The sequence below is a fragment of the Acanthisitta chloris genome, unplaced genomic scaffold, assembly GCF_000695815.1.
Source record: "Acanthisitta chloris isolate BGI_N310 unplaced genomic scaffold, ASM69581v1 scaffold31338, whole genome shotgun sequence".
NCBI lineage: Eukaryota > Metazoa > Chordata > Aves > Passeriformes > Acanthisittidae > Acanthisitta > Acanthisitta chloris.
The window spans coordinates 72,903-95,309 of NW_008688103.1; the positions used below are offsets into that span (position 1 = coordinate 72,903).

A 22,407-nucleotide genomic window follows, 5' to 3' on the forward strand; every position below is an offset into this window, starting at 1 on the left:
GTTCCTCCCTTTTCTGCGTCTTCACAGGTGAAGAATCATGATATAAGCTGTTTAAAAAGATTTTATTTGGAAATTTATTTGTACATGTGTTGATGCTAAAGAAGCAGATTAAAGAAATATGCATTCCCTTTGCAGTGGATGTTAAGAGTGTTTTTGAGGCAATAAACAATTCAAAACACTCCATTTTACTATGGGGTAACTTTGCAAATTTTGCTTCCTTTGTTACACATGATTTTAGAAAAGTAATTTTAAGAGAGTAAAATCTCATAGCAGAGTCTGAGAGTTTTCAGCTGCTCATCAGCTATTGAGTAAGATGGACAGTCAAATGAAGGACTTTAAAATCCAGATGAAGTGAGCTGAGCTTTGTTTCCCTGTGCTATAGAGACATATAAATAAGAATTCCTAGGTAATTAAATATAACATACATCACTGGCAAGATCCCTTGAAGCTTTGGCAGCAAGTAAAGGCAAAGAATCAAGTTTCATTTCAAAGCCCTGGCCCTTACTCTTCTGCCAGCCTTCTTTGTACTTAATCTGAGAAAGGAAAGACAGCAACATGTCACCAACACATAAACACACAAAATCTTCAAACAAACATGAAAATTACTAAAAGCAAAACAGAAGTATAAATGTGCTCAGTCCACAAACTGGAAACTTCTTAAGTCACAGTTCATTATCATTTTGAGCTAATTAATTGTGCAGATATGAGTCAAGAATCTTATTCTTGGAGTTTACAGGCACTTTAAATCCCAGAACATGCACCAGTAGCTCTCATTTTTAAACAGACATGGGGGAGAGATGGTTTTTCAAAAGTGCCTCTGGTTACATCTACTTATGCAAATACTGTAGATCTATAGTAGCTGATCCATAGGACAGAATAGCTGATGCTAAGAATCAGACATCACGCCACTTATTTCAGGATTTTTCTTTCCCACCCCTCAAACTGGAGCTAGTCAGGTTCCATGCACTGAATGACTATTTGTAGCTGCAGTTCTTTATGTGAGCTGCTGGAAAACATCTTTCAGTTTGGCTGCATTCAAAAGGAATCCAGTTCATGGGCTCTGAGACCACCCCACGATGGGAAGCACAGCTCAGTGAAGCAGCTCTTATGATCAGGAGACTTTTCTTCAAAAGCACACTCATGAGCCACACTGTATCACAAATGCAGCATGAGCATCACATGCTTAACTTCCGAAAGTTAATGGAAGTTAAAGTAATAGTTTTTTAAGCTCTTTTTCAAGATTCAACTTGAACTTCCATTAGAGCAGGATCAAGTATGCCTTCATGCATACTGTGCCTGCACCTAATGAAGTCTTCAGGAAGCACCAATTTCTGGATTTGGCTTTTTGTATGTTTATATTTTACCAGTATCTAACAATGAGTATTCATCCCAATACATTACAGCCACAAAGAGTGTTGCTCCACAACACTCCAGTATTGCAACTCAAATAAAACTCAGGGAAAGTACACAAAATATGACAAACTTGCAGTAATGCCAGCTAACAACCATGAAAAATGATGAAACTTGTTTAAAAATAAGCCACACCAGTAACATCTGGAGGTTTTTTCTCATTTTGCACTTATGTCATTGGATTTTTTCCCTTCCAAAAACATCTACAACAATGGAGACCTGAAAAATACTTTTAAAATTAAAAAGAAAATATTTTCCTGCGAACACTTGATTTTAACACCCAAGTCTCTGTATGAATCACTATATATTATCATGAATTATGAACAGCAGCAACAGTGGACTTGATCCATGTTTGCTGAAGTCGCTGTTTCTTTCCATTGACTTTAGGGGGTTTTGAGTTATAAGAACCGTGAAAATGTTGGTTCTTCATACAAATATCACCTCAGAAGCAGGTCATTTTGTGAAATGAGCACTGATTTACTAAAGAAACTCAAATCATCTGAAAACATCATGAAAAAAAGTCTAGCTGCTTCACTGTCCTTGAGATTGGATGCACATCTATTCTGGATACTATGTTTAGTAAAGACTAATGATAATGCTAAATGCTTCCAGAAACAGTGTAAGCATCTTTACATTCAGTTCTGTCTGTTAGCAGCTTCATGAATGCCAATATTCCCACATGGTTTGACTTACCTCACTGTACAACTCAGCATTGGCTTTTGCTTTGACTAACTGAGGTACGTCCTGAGGTAGAGTGTAATTTGCTTTTGTCTTCTCATACTGGGCTCGGTAGTTCAGCTGTCATGTATTGAAAAGGTCAACAAGAAACTCAGTTATTTTTAGCTCATTAAAGTTATGACCATCAGACTCTTCAATTGCTGTTAAATTTCAGGCTATTTGTGCCATACATTATAGATACACTCATAGCTATGGCTGATGTAAATATGAGGACAATAAGGCAATTACAATCTTTACCTAGGTACTAGGAAGTGCAATTATTATTCTATAAACAGAAGAGCTACTGATTATCTGTAAGTGCAAAAGATATTATTGGAACCCATGCCTTCAGAAATACACAGAAGATTAAATCCTAACAAAGCACACGAATAGAAATCTGAAAAACTGAGACAAATATTAGACTCCTGGTATGCTTGCCACATTTTTGGAAGTGAATTCATTCAGTTTATTTTAATTGTTGATCTGGTGCTGAACTATCAAGTATAAAAATACTGATGTGCTACAAATGCTCTGAAATGAAATTATCTCTTAATTCTAATAAACAATTGTGGCTAACAATCACAGAACTTACATCACTGAGCTGCTGTGCATTTATTTTGGCTTGAGCAATCTGTGGAGTGCTGGCAACAGAGCTGTACTTCAGCTTGTCTATGCTTTGCCTGTAGTTTACCTAATTTTAGATAAAATGTAAAAAGTTAATAAAGGAAGAAATCGTCAGACAAGAAAATGAGAGAAGGAATAGACAAAGTTTTGTTAACTAATACTCTGGATAAAATGTTACTTAAACCCTAATGAATTGAGAGAAGGAAAAATGCCAGAATCTCCTGGATGAGTTAATGCTCTGAAAATTTCCTAGTCTGTGGTCACAGTTTTTATCCCATGTTGAAAATTAACTTATAACCTCTCCCCCTGAAACCCATAAGCTCTTAAAAAGATGCACTTCCAGCTGGTTCTCCAATCATTGCTATAAAACTGATATTCTGAACCTTCAGTTAGTCTATTTTTAACTTTGTCAGACAAAGAATATTGCAACTGTCTCTTATGAGGTCAGTCCAGTGTAACACTGCGTAGAGCAAGTGGACACTCTGACACTTGTCTTTACTGAGTTTTAATATAATAATAATCACAGAATTTCCCTGTGTGGTAAGAATTTTTTGCTTGGGAATGACGAGAGAAGAAAAATATATATTTATGGTAGGAAAAAAGTCATTTTCATGTCAGTCATCAATCGGATTGGAGCCCACTAAACTCCTGGCACATTAACATGGTGGCAACAATAAGCTATACAAGAAATATATTAAAGCCCAAAATTATGCAAGATTAAAAAAAACATAGAGGAGCTTTTTTCAAACTTGTAGCTGCCAAAGGACTCAATGCTACACTGCAGAACATAATTATTATACTCTATAGGCCTTCATTAATATTTACTGTAGTTAATCACCACATTGCAAATTACATTGCTTAAAATTAGTTTCCTAAGAACACTTTTTCCCAGTAAAGTGGAATATATTTCTAGAGAGTTTGAGTTACTGAAACTATTTTAATGCAAACCTTCTTATCTCGGGTATCCTCACATAAACTTGCTCATTCTGCCAGAATGACAAAAACTAGGAAAAAACACCTGAATTATCTCACAGGTCCAAAGTGATCAAGGTGCTTAAAACAGTTCATTTTCCTCTTTAGAGACAGAGAGAATTTCAATTCCACAGAAAGGGATCATTTCTTTTTTACTGAAACTCTGTATTTATTGCTACTTGTGATTGCTTAGTGTGTGAGAGGATTGTAGTCCAAAAAGAGTTCAGAGTCACTGCATTGGTTACCAGGGAGCAGAGAAGTCCTGGGACTGTTTCAAAATACTAGATGATGATGATGTGACTGGTGCAACTGAGTCCCTGTGGACAACTGATTTATGGGTTTCAAACCCAAATGCTGACTGTGAATAGCAGAGCCACAAGTAGTGCTGAAATATTTTGTACATTTTGGACATGAATTTGTGCTTACTTTGAACTCATCAAGAATAAGAACACTAAGCACTAAGCACTAGACACACACTAAGCAAGAAAACATTGAACTTGACTTTTTTAAGCTTTTACAAAGACACAGCTGAAATTACTGCTTGAAGAGGCATTAGTGCATCTCACAGTTGAGGTATATAAAGTATTTCCTCAATAACATGAGGGTTCTCAATTCTAGTTGTTCATGTTACTATATTTTTCTTGGAAGAAAAATCTCATATAAATCTCATATAATGTAATGACTTCTCTAAGGCATATTGCTCCTGGTTTCTTGCAATTTCAATGGAAAGACAGATTATTTACTTCTTAGGTATACATAAATACACTGCAGAGCTGCTGCTCTTCCTGTCGATGTGTTCTTAACTAAGACACAGGTTAAGTTCCCATTGCAGATGAGATCAATCAAGCCTTTAATGCTTGTGAGAGGTGAAAGAATGGTATACTGTACAGTCTGCTGTCCTCTGTTTATCGGTAGAGCATATATAACCACAGCAGTACACAATTTTCCACACATTGTTCCAGCAGTAACTCAACCCCAAACACTGAGGACATGGACCACAGGCTTAAGGCAGGTTGTGTGACCAATTAGTTCCCCTTCAAAGGGGAACACCTATCTATCTTCAGGGAATTCACAAAGGATGCAAAGACTATTTTAGTCTCCCCATCCTTTCAGTGCTTGTTGCTGCTGTTGAAGCTGTCCACGATGGTGAGACATTTTGCAGCACAGACTAGAGTTAGGGCAGAAGTCTCTCATTTCACATCACTGTGCAATCTGTACTGAACTGGAGCCAACAACAGGAGGTGGCAGCACTTTCTACTCCTCTGAGACCTCTTGACACTGCATTTTTTTTCTTTAACTTTCTTATCACTAGCTGTTTGCTCCCATGATTAAATCATCATTTGACACATGCAATCTATCACAATCTCTCCTACAGTGAGATGATGAGCTATGCAAGTCATAGAAAATAACAAAACCCCAAAACATAAAATTATTTACATCTTTCAAAGGGACCAACTTTCTTGTCATCTGGTATGAAGGAGTGAGTGTAGCTGGGTAATTGTAGTCAACACCATCATGTTTGTAATCAGATTTATAGGCTATCTGAAACACAAGGAGAACAAAAAAAAATCATTCTTTTCTTTTTTTTTTCCAGCTGTCATTTGTTTGAATAATTATCAGTCAAGAGGAAAGGAGAAACAATAATATTAATATTAAATGCAGGAAACAAAGTAAGTTCAATGTCATGAGTGACAAAGAAAATGAAATTATTTGCATAGTTTAGCCACTAATTGATTCTTTTTCAGCTCCTCAATTAATCCAATGCCAACAGTGGGAGCATTAACTTAACTTCCACCTATGACACATCTCTTTTATCTTTCTGCTTAGTTCTCAAGCTTCTTACAGATTTGTAAATAATGTACTTGAAGGAATGGTAGGTAATGAAATAGCTTCTTGACTAACCCAGTAAATTAAATTGGAATCCAGAAATCTTCATTAAAGACTCTTTTTTTCAGCAAAGGTCTGACCCTGGGGGTGGTGGCAAACAACCTTCAGCATCCTACTGATGTCAAAGAAAACTGAAGGATCTCAGTATGTTGCCAGATCACTGAAATTGCTTATTTTAACTTCTTCCACACAGTGAGCTATAATCAGTACAAAAAGGTTTCCAGAATTTCCCCTCTTCTCAACATATCTATTCTTCAGATCCCCAGCACAATATGATCTAAAGTTTTCTATCAACTTAATTCTGGAAAAACTGAATCAAGCAGGCAACAACCATACAAGTGTGATTAAAAGAGACTTACATTGCTTGCCAAGCTGCCAACTTTCATGGCATGTAGCATTCGCTTGTCCATGCCAATACCTACATAATGACCTTTCATTTCGTTCTGGTAGGTTTCTTTGTATTTATGCTGTACAAAAAAAGCAAAAATACTCTGAGAAAATATGTTCAGGTTTTCTATTAGTTTCCATATTTTACAGAAGGGAGACAAATTATTACAGCTGTGGTGTACTAGTGTTGCACCAATACAGAAACTCATTAGTCAACAACAACTTTGGTACTTTAAAAAATAAAAAAAGGAAAAGAAAAAGAAACCTCTGTGAATTTCCTGTTTTACAAGATAACATTTAAACCTGGGCACCACATAAAGAAGCTACCTCTGCACTCTCTTGCTACATATTACTTCACCAGAAATACATATTAGAAAAAAGTTCCAGGAAGGTAATATTTATACATTAACAAATAAAATTGGACTGTTCTGGTATATATTTCACCAAGCACAGAGTGGGAAGTTTGTCAACAAGAAAAATGAATCACTTTACCATCTCAACTACAGGGCAAAATATTTACTTCTCCAGGACTTCAGAGGCAATAGGAAACAAAATTATGTTTCAGTATAATGAGATACAAGCAGTATGATTACTAACATTGATTACTTTCACAAAGTACTTTCCCTGGCATGGACTCTGGTGAAGTATCTTCTGCCTAATTTTCCAGCTGGGAAATAGACATGCACAATTAAATAAGTAATAATTGTGACAGATAAGAGTAACAACTGACAGCTACTTCTCTAGATGAGCAGTCCATTGTAAGCAACATCTCTTCTATATACCATAACCATTCTTTTCATAATCCTATGTAAAATGAGACCCAGTTATTCATCAGGACAAACTAGGATAGGTGTTGTACAGACATGGGTTAAAATCGGTTATAATTGCATTTCCAGCACACACTTATCTCAAACACACACACACACACACACACACACACACAAAACTTGTGATTCCAGCAGCTACCAAGTTAAGCAAGCCACACACAAGGTACTGAAAACTTACATCACTGGTGAATTTTGAGATCTTGCTCACATTCCTGAATTGTGGAGTTTCACAATAATTCATGCTGTAGCCTTTGTTGTTTCCAAGATCCTTTTTGTACTCCACCTTAGTGACAAAAACACACAAGGGGAAGATATAGCAACACCTTAACCCACTCTGTTAAGTTCCTTCACAGAGTTTTTATTAGCCAAACCCATTGTTCAGAGATTTTGACACACAGTTTTCGTCAAGTAGCATATGATGAAAATTAAGAGAATTTTCATATACTCAGTTCTTGTCTTACAGGCAAAATAAATGGAAAAAATTCATCCATTTGGACCTCTGCAAAGTGTATGAGACAGTGCCATGAGGAAAATTATTCACAAATGCAATGATATACAAAGGAAAATTATTAACAAAAGCAATGATATATAGTGTGGAGCAATTGAAAACACAAAAGGCAAGAAGGACTGAACAGGGTGAAGTTTACCAGTAGAACCCTTCAAAGTTTAAACACAGAACAGGTTTAATATTTTCATTAAGAACCTTTGCTCTGAAGTAGGAATGTTGAGGGTGATATTAAAAGGGTTAGTGGAAATGGGACTAAACTCAGCAATGTAGAGTTTAATACATATAGGGAGTAGTCATAAAAATTTCAACTATAAGAGCTCATCACCTGAAAAGGCTAAGAAAGAGAAAACTGTTTGTGTGTAGTATGACCACAGAAAGATGTTGACATGCCAAAGTAAAACAGCCATGAAAAATGCAAATGTAGTCCAAGGCAGGAGCAAGAGGAGATTTTTGAGCAGTCACTGGGAAGTATGTGTACTATGTACCAGGTTCCAGCAGGACCTCATCAAGAACTTATGTACTTTTATAGTCATTCCTGTTTAAGGAACATGTATTCAGCCTTTAACAGCTGCAGTGAAAGACTGTGAGAGAGGAGAAGAGTTTAGCTTGCTTAGTCTAGGAAATCAAAGGCAGAGAGAAGAAAATTATATACTTGCAAACATCTCAGAAAGGTAATCATGCAGGGAGAAGAACTTTTTAAACTAAAGGCCAATGTTAGTACAAAATACAATAGTGGCAATAAAGTGGACAGGAATAAAAGTTGGCTAGAAACTAGAAGAGGAGGCTTATATGATACTGTGTCCAAACAGCAGGAACCAGGAATCACTGGCCCAGGAGGCCCCTTCCAGTCCTACTTCCAGGGGTTTTTCATTATTGCAGGTTTTATACTTTGACATCTCAAGAGTCTAAGTTTTTCAACTGCCATGGGGAAGTTCTAGAAACTCACATTTATTAATAGTTTTATAGCTGATTTGACACTATAAATAAATTAATAATTCAGAATCTACTGAGAATTCTCTAGCAATCTTCCCTTGCCAAGCAGAAAAAGAATCAATTATCACTAACACACAGTCTTTCACATGATGGAAGAAAACAGAAATCTGCATGAACAGAATGGTATAAATTTCGGCTCTGTTTGTTTTATTTTTTAATTATTAGTATAAACTTCTTTGACACACTCATAGGTACACACCCAAGTCATCTAAAAGTATTTGTGATTATAACTTCATAGCACAGTAAGAGCACAAGTCATTTTGTTGGGGATTTTTTTCAGATTTCTATTCTTCATGTGGCCAGAATTAGAATTACTCTTCCAGGGTTAGTTTCCCACACTTACATACAGATCATTGGAAGGGACAGATAACAGTACCTGAGAATCTGCTCTTGCACTTTTCTCTCCAGTTACTGTGCTACCCAGAGATGATTTTTGTTACACATGGTGCAATAAGAACAACAGCTTTTTCTATTTGTGCTCCTTACTCGTCAAACACAAATGTTTGCATGAGCTGCTCTCAAACTTGTTAACAGATCAATTCAACCCCTTACCTCACTGACAAGCTTGTTAACACTTTGGGCTTGTTTAAGAACTAAGTTGTCTTCAGCTGTTAGGGAGTGAAAGTGAGCTGCACCTTTCATCTTGGAAAGATCTTTCTTGTATTTTATCTGAAACGAAGGAGGGAAAATTATAAGATAGATGTCTACCTACTCATCATTACTATTTAGATTGGCTTCATGAGTCAGGATAAGGATTTTCCTATTCTTGCTTTGATAAGAAATTGGAACCTGCTAAGTTGAAACACTGCAAGTTCTTACTTCCTGAAACAAACCAAATATAACCCCACAGTCCTAACAAACTCTATCAAGACATTTTACTAGGCAGCATTTTTCTTAATCCATTTTTTACATAGACTGAACAGCACTGGTTGTTGTTCATAGCTTGAATAGATAAGTAGCAGATTCTTGGCTAGTGACTGGTTGGAGCTTGTGTTCACTTCTGTTACTGAAGTTAGTTCTCAGTACTTTAATTTTAGACTTCTAGTCAGAGCATTACAGGCATCAAGTGCTCTGCAAACTTTTCCTTTTGTAGAAATCAGCTCTTTTAAAAACCTGTATCTTTTTGTACTTCTAAGGTTTTTTAAGGGAATTAGATTCTCTACCAAATTAAGATTGACATAAAGGATTACTAATTTAATTTAGACATCAGGTTATTGACTTAAATCAGGCTCAGAGGGGTGAAGAGAGATAATACATTGGCCTTTTGCCAAACTTTGTCCAGCAAAACCCCTGTTGGGAATATGTTTCAATATTTCTTGTGTACAAGTTGTTGCTTATGTTGTACATCTGACATTAGTGCTTAAAAAAACAGACTCGCAATGCACAAAACAACAAATTATTTTACATGTGCTGAAGTGAAAAGTGTTTGTTCTTTTCCTGTTTTCCAAGTCTGCACACAGCTTCTCAGGCTTTAACAATATAAGGCAGCTTGGTAAGCACTCGTGCAAATGTTGTTGCCATGAACCAACCCTTTTCCTCGCTCCCAGTATTACAAATTAATAACTAAACTACTGACCATTAGCATTTTGAACACCTGCGAAACTCCCATCTTCATCTGGAAAGGTTCAATATTTCATGTTTAGACAGGGGATCACTGAGTTTGTCATCAGAATAGGGACTGGCCACAGAAGATTTGAGGGATTTTATATTCTCTCAGTCACAGGCTCAGGTAACAGAACATGACTGATCCTTTCACACTAGTTTACTGCTCTTGTCTGGTCCAAGTTGATATAAGCTGAAAGACTCAGCCATCTATTAGCTCCCCAGAAAACAGACTGAGCTCATCAGCTCAGATAGTCCCGTGGGGGACAGGTGTCCACACTACAAAGGTTGGCACTGACAGGAACCCTTCAGAGCAGCCACAGGGTACTAACCTACAGACTGACCCATTTTTTGTCACTGCCAGAAATGTTCTCCTCAAATAGGACTGAGGCTTTTTAACTGATGGGCTGCATACAAGAATCACACATCACCACCTTTTTGCCAATTCTTTAGCTTACCACCCAAAACTAAAAATCCTCAGCCTAGAAATCAGCTCACTTTCATGAAGTGACAGTGTCATACTCTATGGCTTCTTTTCTTCCATATGACTTGCTTTGTGCTAGAGGCATGATACATCAAAATATCAAACCCAGTACAGTTCATTCATCCTCCATTTATTCACTACTGGGAATACCACAGTAGTCCACAGGATGATTAAGGCAGTTGAAGGTTTCATTAATAATACAGGTGCAGATTTGCCAGGAGGGTTAACCTAACAGTAGGGATCCCCATTAGTTGCTACATCCATCTCCTCCCTCATGCAAGCTGGAGCTGTGCCCCCTTCTATTAATGGATATTATTAATCCCCTGAGCCACCCAGTTCCCAGCAATGCAGTGAAATGTCATTTTTGTTTACTTCTCAAGTGTAATTTTAGCATTCTCCTCCCAGGCACTGCTCTGACAAACTGCTGGTTTTAATTGTTTATGAATTGTATTGATTCAGGTTTCATACTTACATCACTTGCCAATTCATTTGCTTTCTTGGCATTTTGATAAGCTGGAGTGATCATAGCAGGAAAGCTTCCTTTCCCTCTGCGTTCTTCAAACTCATCCATATATCCCTGAAGAAAATTCAGAGTGTTTACTCATCACACATGAGCCGGTGGGGCCAAGGATGATTCAACAAAGCCCCACAGACCTTGTTAGTAGGAAGGTTCATGGCTTCAAATATTTTTTGAAAATTAAAAAGATAATAAAACGACCAAATGTAAGAATAAAACGATCTGTTAAATTAACTGTGACTATAAAATTACTTGTGCTGCATTGCAAGAGAAATTTAGGTGGCTATTAGCTGTGATCAAGATAGTATTCAAGTATACAATGACATGCATCTTTCCAATTTCAACTCAGTTCTTACAGAGATGATATGTGCTTGCCTCTGTCTTTGTCAATACATGTTTCCCAGGAATATTATAAAAAAATCTACTGGTTTGGGCAGCCAAGAGATTTGCTTAAACTTCATAAGTATAGCATAGGGTCAGCCTTTCTCTGTGGCATTACAGAAGTTGCTTGATCTTTCCAAGGCCATTTTACACATAATAACCGACCAAAAATAATACTTCTCTAGTGAAGTGATGTATTTTTGAAGAGGGATTAATTAACTAAGCAGAAGTACCTAGCTATTAAAATGGAAAACTCCTTAGAGAACAGAATCAAAAAGATTCCATTTGCTTGACTTAAAAAGGACAATTGTTGTGGAATTCACACTCTTAAATCTATCTATAGGTAAGTTTATGCATAAATGTTTGACAATTTGAAAACACTTTCGATAATTTATTAACAAAATACTGGAGCTTTTTTCCAAAATGGTAATGGACAATGACCATCCCAAAGCTTTCTATGGCTTTTCTGTTTCTGTCTGGAGAGAATGTGGTAAGCACACAAACAAGTAAGATACAGTGTAATATGTCCTCTCTGTAATCTTTGTAGATCCTTTGCAGTCAACACACAGCTTAAGTGAAAATAGAATGTGTGGCATGCCAAGAATGTCATGGAGAGCATGGATAGGAAGGACTATAAATGTCTGGGATATCTCTTTTGTCACTTCTCAATGCAAAACAATCCATTGTTGGTCATTTTGTATAGTGTCAGTGTCACATGTTAAGATAGGTCATACCATAAGTTTGTGAACAATATAGCTAATTATTCACTAATTATAGCTTTGACATCTATATTATTCTATCAACAGGCATAGAAAATAAAAATTATGCCTGACTAATCAGCTGAATTAGTTTCCTAAAATACCATTCATGAGTCTGAATTCTCCAGACTAACCTGACTTTTTTTTTCTCAAATAAATTTTCATATAATTTCTAATATTGCTCATATTACAAAAAAAAAAAAGTATTTTCAAAGGTCCAGAAAATTATTTTAGCCACTTCTAAGATTTGTAAACATGAACAAAACAGGTGTTTGTTGCACAGGAATTTTACAATAAGATTCTTTAAATTGCCTCATGTGATATATATAGATCTGTGTGATGCGCACTCATGATCTCAAGAGTTAGAAATCTCATCCCTCTGCCCATGTTAAGTCACAATTTTCTCAGAAAGATCCATTAATTTCAGTGACTCTATGTTATTTGACTAATAATATCAGTATCTAATCTATGAAGATTAAAACTCAGACTGAATTAAAAGTCTGTGACTGAAGTTTCAAAGAAACTTTCAAAGAAAAAAACTTAATTAATTCTAAAGACGGAAGCATTCTAATGTTTGAAAATGTAATTAGTACTTTTTCAAATTCATTTTATTTGTTTATTCTTATTAAAACTTGTAGCAGTTCAAAAGAGAGAAACTAATTGAAGGCTTCGTTGCTACAATTCTAAACTCATATTCTTCAAGGACGGTTTGCTTTTCACAGATTACTAGATGTAGATTTGGACAGAAGAAGTGAAGAAATGCAAAATCTCCAATGTTTTAGGATAATACAGTCCCTGTTCCTTCATTTCTCCAAAGTATATGTGTCCACTGAGGAGCTAGGACAAAGAAACTAACCATATAGTTTTCTTTACACTAGAACACTGTTTGATCCCTTTCAAATTCAGTTCTATTTTGCTGTGCTATTTCCCTAACTTAATTGGAAGAGAACTTTGGATGCATTTTGGGAGACCACAAAAACAATTGCATTCCCTTAAAAAATGAAACAAAAGCAAAATGAAGGCCACAGACCAAAACAGAACTAAAGCCTGTTTGGTCCTACAAATGCGGAACTACAGTTTGCCAGGCTAGGAATATCCCTTCTGTAGAAGAGCTGAAATCTAAGAGATTGTGTATCTAAGGCATTCAGTGCTGCTTACACAGACTGAGAACTGCAAAGCTCCTAAGATTTCTAAAAATACTGGCAAGAGCTTTCTACAGTTTCACAACCCTTTTACTTTTCTCCTGACTGAATTTACATTTTCTTACTCATGGAATGGGAATGTTTCAGCAAGTAAACACATTTCAGTGTGATACATAACACCACCACAATAGAAATGTATAGTGCATGCATGCACACCAAGGTTAGGCTTACCTTCTGGAATGACCCTACCATATTGGTCATGCAGTAACTGTGCAGGCACCTTTAGGTCTCACCTTGCAAGGGCCAATGTCAAAGGACCATGGTGCTGTGGCACACCATCCTTTCCTTTTCTTTGAGACCTCATTTTCTCATACAGGAAAACAAAGTGAAACTGGGTCTCACTGTAGTTTCTAATGTCTTGAGCAATCAGCTACAGTAATGATTAACATCAGCACAGTTATCTCTTGAATGTTGCATACCTGGCCGTATTGATCTACATTTTCTCTTGCAACAGCAACATCTGTTCCAGCTGTATGGCTGGCTTTTCCCTTGATCTCTTTTTCATATCTTTGATGATACTTTACCTAATAGGGAGAAAAGGAAATGAATAATCCAGATGAGTTTAGTCTGGCACACAGATGCTGCATAATAAATAACAATCAACGACATGCACATGTTGTTGATAAAGGACTGTCAAAATTCCCATTGCCACCAACCTACAGAAGTCAAATATGCCACTTGAAGATACAAAAACAAAACTAGTGGTGTACTTTTTAATAATGCACTAGGAACATCGGAGGACTTGCCATTTCAACCCAGACCATTATTTCAGTATTATGTTCAGCAGCACTTGCTTAACAGTGGCTAATCCCTGATGCTCCATCAGGTCAGATAAACAGAACTGATTTCAGTGTAAATTCATGGTTACCACAGAGCACATTTTCACCACAGGGTAACCTAAATGCCATCAATAAATGAGTTTGTTTCTGAAAGGTGCTGATCTCCCCAGTGATCAAGGGAAGTTTAGGTATTCAACCTACAAGTTTAGACCAAGATTTCCATTACCTTTGCTGAAGTCAAAATAATGCCTGTAACCTGATGCTGCCCTTCAATCACCATGTGTGTTTGCTGACACAAATGAAGGGTTTTCCACAGATCAAAGACAAACAAAAACATTTAAATCTTTTAGTCAGTTTCTTTTGCCTTCGAAATTACAGATCTCCTTTTTTTCTCAATGACTCTTAATAATATTATAAACTCACTTCCACTGAGTTACCACAATATGTTATCATCTCCAACAAAAAGAGCTTTCAGTCTGCAATAACACAGCACAATTAACTGTACATTTTGAAGCAATACTGATGTCCTTATACAATGCTTATTAAAGAGTACAGAGGTGTTGTGGTTTTCTTTGGAAAGGAAAAGAAAGGCAAGCAGATTATTATACCAAATAGTTTTAAAAAACCACACACACAACAGTAAGGAGAGCAAAATTAGTGGAATAGAAAGCTGTATTTTATAAATCTAGATCTATGCCATGCTTTTTGTGTGCATGTATATTCTTTACATATAATTGCTGTTCAAACAGGTAGTTTCTTGAGTTCATAAAAGTGTCATCTTGCGACAGTACAAAAGAAGGAATAGGAGAATGAACAGTAAGGATCCACTGGGAGCATAGAAATACATGGCAAAGCAGAGCTCTGCAAGCACAGCCTTCCCCTGATACAAGGTCACCCAGAAATATTGTGGCTGTGTAAAAGAACTGCACTTCAGACCTTCTAACTCATACTGAGTCGGGTAGAATGAAATCAAAGAGCTCCAGCTGACTCCTTATTGTCTTTCTCCTCAGTTGTATGCAACATGAGGCTGGGTAAAGGGGATGTTTTTGACCACAAAAATCCAGAGTGTGGATTCACAAATGTCTCATGTTCTCACTGTGCATAAAACTCAACTTTGTCCCTGCAAGAAGAGGCAACTACTGGAAAATCTGTGTATGAAGTACACTGCTAGAGTAACTCCACAATGCTCATGGAATTTCCGCTTGGAAATGTTTTAATCTAAAATTTGTGTGGCGATTTATTATTTTCTTCCCACAAAAGAGTCTTTGCTTTGGACACTTACATCACTGGCTAATTCATTCGCTCTCTTGGCTATTTGATAAGCTGGAGTGATCATAGCAGGAAAGCTGCCTTTGCCTTTCCGTTCTTCAAAGTCTTCTGTGTATCTCAACTGTAAAAAAATGAGACAGTTCTGGAGCAATTAGATCAAATGTATCTTGATTGCACACATAATCAATTCCTTAAATTGCTAAGTCAGGCGTTCGATGGCTGTCATCTACCAAAAGGAAGACGAACCATGAAGTCTCAGTCTTTGCAATGCAGTCTTTAACTATGTGATCATGTATCTTCTACAGGATTCCTTTGTCTCATTTGGGGTATAGGATGAATGACAGTTTTTGAAAGAAAATACTGAAGGTGTCTGAAAGATGCCTGCTCTATTTACATTAGAGACAGGCAACTTCCTTCTTTACTCTGCATGGCAGCTTGTTGCTGGGTATAGAACAGACCAATTCTGGCAGCCAGCTAGTCCCTAAAATGGTCTTGAACTGAATATATTCCTTCTAAGTATTAAATACCTAATGGCAAAATTAGTCTGCCCTTAAAATATTAACTTTTTACTTTTCTTTATGTTCATATTTTTAAGTGATTTATAAATACCCTAAGAATCACTTGCAGAGTCAAAACCAGGTTGATCTATTTTGTTTCACTTACATCACTTGAGAGCTGTGTTCCAGCCTTTGCATGAAGTATATCCGGAGTGTCTACAACAGAGGTGAACTTTGAATCTCTCTCTTCATGCCCACGCTTATATTCTACCTGAAGGGGAAAACATATAAATCCATTTACAAACAAGAAGCAGAAAAAATGTATTTCCTATTAGAAGACACTCCACACTGTACAGTCAAGCTATCACTATATTTAAGGCCTAATTTCCTCAAAATGAATGCTCAAAGTAGACAGAACTGGACTCAGATAACCAAATTATCAAATGTGACTAGATTTATGTGAGCCACACATTTGGTTAAAATATCATGAGAATACTCATTAATGGCTCAAGTTCATACTGCAATGACAATGCAGAGAGTGTTTGCAGAAAACAATGCAATACATTAAAATGTCTTCTCCAGGATTTGTTTTTACTTGATTTTTTTTCAGGTGAATCATTACTTTTATAAATAAGGCATTTTCTGTGCATAGATTTAAAGTAACTTGTATATAAATTATTTTTAGTATTTCATCTATTTAATTTTAAATAATAAAGAAAACCAAAAATGTCAAATGTGAATAATTAGGTGAATAAAGCCATAACATGAAAACAAAGGTAATTGATCAAATGAACATTTTTGAGTGAGTCACAATCTTTTTCAGGTTGTGATAAATTACAGCAAAAACTGCCACATTTTTCAGGAAATATCTAATTGTTTATTTATCCTACATGATTGTCTTGCCAGGCCAAGTAACTTGTTAACCCTGTTTTTTGCAACATGTTCAAATGTTCTCACTTTGCAGAATTAACAGCATGACAAATATTCATCATAGAATCTAATGTCTAAAGTGAACGGCCTGAATCCAGGATTGTCCAAATTCAGAAGTCCAAAATATAATTAAATAAACCTGTGACTTACATTGCTGCTTAGTTGGGTGGCTCTTTTAGCAACCTGATAACCTGGAGTGATCATAGCAGGAAAGCTGCCTTTGCCCCTCCGTGGCTCATATTCTTCTGTGTATTGGAACTAGAAAATGAATTTGTTACAGAAGAACCTGCTGTAGTTTAGTGTGATTCCTCTTTCAACAACAGCTTCCTAAGGGTATTTAAAAATCAATAAATTAAACAGCTTACACCCTACCAGTTTGTTAGGTAGACCTATTTCCTACATATAAGAGAAAACATTTCCCATTCATATCAATCATCCACTGTTAACTGGCTACGTTGACGGGATCACTAAAGCATTGTATGGGCGTAGACAATGAGTCATAATTCAGAAGTGACATTCATCAGTCATGGAAATACAGTCAATGAAAGGTCTAGTCTATGGAAAATATGACACATTTTCCGTCATGAGTTCTGCTCTCCTGGGGGAAACAACACTGCTTGCTAGATCAGGTCACCTCAGTTGGGTCAGTAGTTGAAGTGCTTCTCAATTACATAAATATATAAACATATGATTTCCAGGATGGGCACTAGCACTGATAAGTGACTTTAATAACCTACATTGTTAAGTATTGTTATTGACAGAAGTAAACACATCAGTCTCTCCTTTGGTAACACCTTTTCAAAGATTAGACTGTAGGCACTCCTCATATACTTCATACAAAGGCTGGAGGTGACATCTTACCAAAGGTTGACTTTGATGTACTGCTAAGTCTTCAGAATATGACAGACCATGAAAATAAAGGTATTCCAAAAATAGTCCACTTACATCACTCAGAGCCTTCTGCGCCTGCGCTATCTTGACCATCTCAGGATCTGGGATGGTTCCTGAGTACCATGATTTTCCTTCCTCGTAGGCAGCATAGTAAGCACTCTACAAAACAAAAATTGAATAACTACCAATCTTTACCCTTATTTTAATATCCAAACAGCTGATCTGACAGAAACAAAAGAAATACACACAGTGGCGTGGAAGTGAAATTTATTCTCTGCAGCTGTACAGTACAAGGCCTACATTCCTCATACCTTTGGAATGTCACGGCAGAACTTGTATAACAAGAATTGACATCAAGATGACAGGATCTAGGATCCTGGAGTGAGACTCAAATAACTCCCCCTGAGAATCAGATCACTTGCTGTGAAGCTACAGTGCCAGTAGAGAGAAGACACACAGAGTATGTCTGTACATACAGCAGTCCGAACAGCTAACTGGATAGATACACTATTCCTTCCTCATCCTCTGCTTCTTGCACCCTAAGCCATTGTCAAGCTATGCTGCCTTGAGAAGTTCAGCCAAATGAGAAACCATGGCTTTTCTAGCATTGAAATGCAGTGACTAAAACCCTAACAATCAGGACTGCTGGGGCCAATACTTGGACTCCTGCTGGCTGGTGGCTTGGAGACCTGAGGGGTATTTCTTACCTGGGTAGCCAGTTGTTGGGCTTTATAGACATCTTCAATCTCCCTGGATCTTACATCCCACTGAAAGACTGATTGGAATTGTTCACTCTGTTCTCGATATTTTATCTAAAAATAATAAATTGTAGTGACTTGTATTAGCAGTTTGTTAGGACATACTAACACCCCAACTCCCCTTCAGAGAAGAACAAAAACAGAGGCAAATGAGGTGAAGATAGCATTTAGCCCTAAAGTCAAAACTTTGCTTTCTAGTCCACACCCAGCTTCTGCCTAAGATTTCTGCAATTATTGGAGCTGCACATCTCTAAAAGAGGCGACTATTACACCTGAAATCTGGCATGATGTTCTGAAAGAAGAATTTTATCTTTAGGTAACACTTTTGGGGAAACAATCTATGAGGATTGAAATCCCTGAGAAATTTTAAGCAGGACATGTCAATGCAGCATTAAATAAAAACTATTACCCTGTGAGCAATATTCTACTCCCTTATTTCCCTGCAGAGTGTCCACAAAGTATCTTAACTGTGTATATGTAAATGACTACTATATTTAGTCCTGGGTCATTATTTTCCTTCTACTACTTTTATCATGTAGATAGCATATAGAAATCCAGCTGAAATCACAGCTCTGTTATACACTCACTCTTGAGATGTAAAAACCCAAAGAGTACAAAATTGAAACTGACTGTAGAGAAGTATTACTGAACATGTGTACCATTGTTCCCATTTATAAATTAAGCACAGAGGTGCAGAGAGCTGAATGATTTGTCTGCTCACACAAAAATTCTGTGTAGAGGGAGTGAGTTTAATTTTTATCTCTGCATTTGAGTCAGTGTCTCAGCATAAGACTTATGTGAGAATATCATGTTAGGATTGAAGAAACATTTTCTGCATCAGAAATAACCTTACATATAAAAATTCAACAAACTACAGTAGTAATTAAAGCCTTTTCCCGCGTTAGCATTATTTTATACATTTACCAACAAAAAAGTTTTCCTGCTCTCAAAATTTCTACAGAACTTCATCTAAGCAGGTACTGCAGAATCAGCTTCTTTACCACCCTTAGCAATTTTCTCTCTGGAACAGAACCTCATTATGTGATTGAAAAGGACAGAAGGTGCTTAAGGTGTATAAAACAAGGGAAAGTGATCTTGAGCTATAATTTGTCTGGCTTGAATATTCACAAGCACTGGAACTATCATTCTCATATCACTGCCTAAAACCAGAAATAGAACCTGCGGTAATCCCAAACTCATTCCTGACCAGTTCGGTCACACAAAGCTTAAAGTGTGATAGTCACTGCTAAAATAGTTACTGCCCATGATATTGCAAAAACTGATGAATAAGAATACTGTACAAAATAATAAAAGATACAGCGTCTGATAAAGACTAAAAATGTGCATCAACTTTGCACAGCTAATACAGAACATCGTAATGAATTTTGCATGCTATAATCTAAGAAATACAACTTTCCTCTTATTCTAATGATGGCTAATCACATCAAAACATGTTGCTTTGCCTACGAAATACATTTGTGCAACGAATGATACTATTTTAGAATACAAAAAGATGCGACATTCAAGAAAATAGCATTATGCAGGGAAGTGAGATAGCTATCAATTATTGGCCGTTCCTGCAGCTTTTGTGTCATTAAATTCTTGGAAACGCAGGTTTGAAACCAACGAGTCTGGGGGCAAACAATGCAGGAGAGCCAAGGACTGCGCGGGGACCGCGGGCTGAGAGCGCCCCTAGCGGTGAGCGCGGGCACAGCACCCCGAGGGAAGCGTTTCCGTTCCCACTCTATTCTCAGCCAAACACCTTCACTCAAACCACGCAAAGCTCCCTGGGCTTTGTGTTTCCCCATCTCAGACTTGTCAGAAATACCTCACAAAGTACTTATGAGAACTTTTCCCCATGTCACAGTAAGATAAAATTTACTTGTTGTTTCATGTCAGATCACAAAGCAAGTAGTCTGTTCTTGTTTCCAAAGGCTGTGTAAACCCCTCTTAGTTACTAAGTTTACACAGATCTGGGCAGTTTATGCAAACAATGAGTCCATATAGATTATCAGATATACAGGTGAGAAGCTCCTATCCTTTTTTACTTCTGACAGCAGAAGCAAATTCAAATCTAACCTTTCTTTTTCCTGAATCATAGAATCAGTCTGGTTGGAGAAAACCTCAAACATCATCAAGTCCAACCCTACCGTGGTTACTAGACCATGGCACTAAGTGCTACATCCAGTCTCATCTTGAAAACCTCCAGGGATGGTGAACCTACCACCTCCCCAGTCAGCCCATTCCAATGCCTGACTACTCTCTCTGCAAAAAATCTCCTCCTAATATCCAGCCTAACCCTCCCCTGGCAGAGCTTGATTCTCTGCCCTCTTGTCCTACTGTTAGTTCCCTGGGAGAAGAGACCAACCCTCACCTGACTACAACCGATAGCATTAAAAAAAATAGGATTCAAACCTGGCTTAGATTTTCCTGTTCTATAAGAACACAGAAGGGTAAGTAAAAAGCTCATATTTATATTTATAAAACAAGACACAAATATCTTATCAAAACGCACAACAAAGACAAATACATTTGGCTCTCAATCTTCTTACCTCACTTACCATCTCCGACAGTTTTTTTGCATTCATATTTATTGGTGTGTCGAACACACTTGTGAACGCATTGTTTTTTGGATTATGCCTAAAAAAGGGAAAGTGTAAAAGGATATTACAAATGTACCAGAAAGCCCACCAGAAAGGTTCTCTTGGAGCACTCAAAAACACAATAGCAGCCTCCACCCCTCTACACATAACTTTTCCCCCCTCTCACACAGAGATCTCAGATTACATTCAAGTTATTATTGTATGGAGTAGGTGCCTAGAGCAAAATTAATTTTAATGATCGTCATATCAATGCTGTGTTTCTAATAACAAAAGAGAATAATAGAATAAAAACCAACTGTCATCTCTCCTTTTTCTGCTGACAAATTTGACAGGAATTGATCATTATAAAATAAAAACTTCCTAGAACAAACCAACTCCAAAATCTGCATTTTTATGCATTTTCTTTATGATTAGCTCAACCTTGTTAACTCTTAACCACTGATTTGGAAAGCACTGAATTTTATGGTTGGGCTTATTTTCCTCCCACAACACTGAAATGAAACTTAATTTGGTCTCTTTTAACACACTGGACAAATGAGGAGGCTTTCTATACAGTATCAAGAGTTTCCCACATTTGTGATTAGTGTCAATCCAAAGATGTGCATGAAGGCACTGACAATACCCTATTTCACATCACACATGGGACCAGGCTGAGTCAGTGATCTTCTATTACATTAAAATGACTAGGTGAATTAAACCTTAGCTTTTTAAAATTAGAATAAATTAATAGATAAGATAAAGGAAAGGAAAGGAAACACACTTACGCTTGACAGTAAGGCTTTTTCTCATGGCTAACAAAGTTGTTTACTGTTAACATCATCTTGCATACTTCGCAGTGAAAACAGGCTTTATGCCATGTCTGGAAATACCATACAACAGAAACCAAACAGACATGATTTGTATTTCATTATTATTCTGCTCAGTTTTAAATCTTAGTATTGATCCTTACAATTCATTTCATGAAATTTGAAGATTTTTTTTCTTCAAATATATAAGTATTATTAACTCAGTTCTGAACCCAGCTATGAGTAAAGAACTTTTGGAACCAAGAGATTTGCACTGTGTTAAAAGTGCCAATCTGTACATTTATTATAGTCCAAAATGATAAAGAAAGAGAACTGACCTGATCTATACAGTTAATCTTCTCAGCAGGGTAAACCCCATAGCCACATCTAGCACACGGCTGCACATTCATCTTGAAATCCACAGAGTGAAAAATATATAGGTTTATACAAAAGGTTCAAAGAGTATGAAAGTGACTTTTTGGCCTGTGCAAAGCACACTCTAGACACTCCAGTCAGGGCCTTTTGCTGTGGTCAATGGCTCCCATTAAAGCTCTGAATTGAAGTCTGTTGCTCCGTTTGCTGACCTTCTGTTTCAAAGTCAGCTGCAGGCTGGCTTTTAAAGCTGC

The 22,407-nt window shown here is 36.9% G+C and overlaps 1 protein-coding gene across 1 annotated transcript in view; it reads right to left on the reverse strand.

The window, feature by feature from the left end:
- NRAP (nebulin-related anchoring protein) overlaps positions 1-22,191 on the reverse strand; it is a 51,471-nt gene extending 29,280 nt beyond the window's left edge. The window contains exons 1-17 of the mRNA XM_009080897.1: positions 22,120-22,191; positions 21,761-21,855; positions 20,946-21,033; positions 18,343-18,447; positions 17,690-17,794; positions 16,895-17,002; positions 15,981-16,085; positions 15,331-15,438; positions 13,689-13,793; positions 10,884-10,988; positions 8,878-8,994; positions 7,003-7,107; positions 5,970-6,077; positions 5,161-5,265; positions 2,720-2,818; positions 2,104-2,208; positions 426-533 (exon numbers count right to left, since the gene is read on the reverse strand). Coding sequence (XP_009079145.1) covers positions 426-533; positions 2,104-2,208; positions 2,720-2,818; positions 5,161-5,265; positions 5,970-6,077; positions 7,003-7,107; positions 8,878-8,994; positions 10,884-10,988; positions 13,689-13,793; positions 15,331-15,438; positions 15,981-16,085; positions 16,895-17,002; positions 17,690-17,794; positions 18,343-18,447; positions 20,946-21,033; positions 21,761-21,855; positions 22,120-22,191 — 1,743 coding nt within the window. The remainder of the gene's footprint in view (positions 1-425; positions 534-2,103; positions 2,209-2,719; positions 2,819-5,160; positions 5,266-5,969; positions 6,078-7,002; positions 7,108-8,877; positions 8,995-10,883; positions 10,989-13,688; positions 13,794-15,330; positions 15,439-15,980; positions 16,086-16,894; positions 17,003-17,689; positions 17,795-18,342; positions 18,448-20,945; positions 21,034-21,760; positions 21,856-22,119) is intronic.
- Positions 22,192-22,407: the final 216 nt, after the last annotated feature.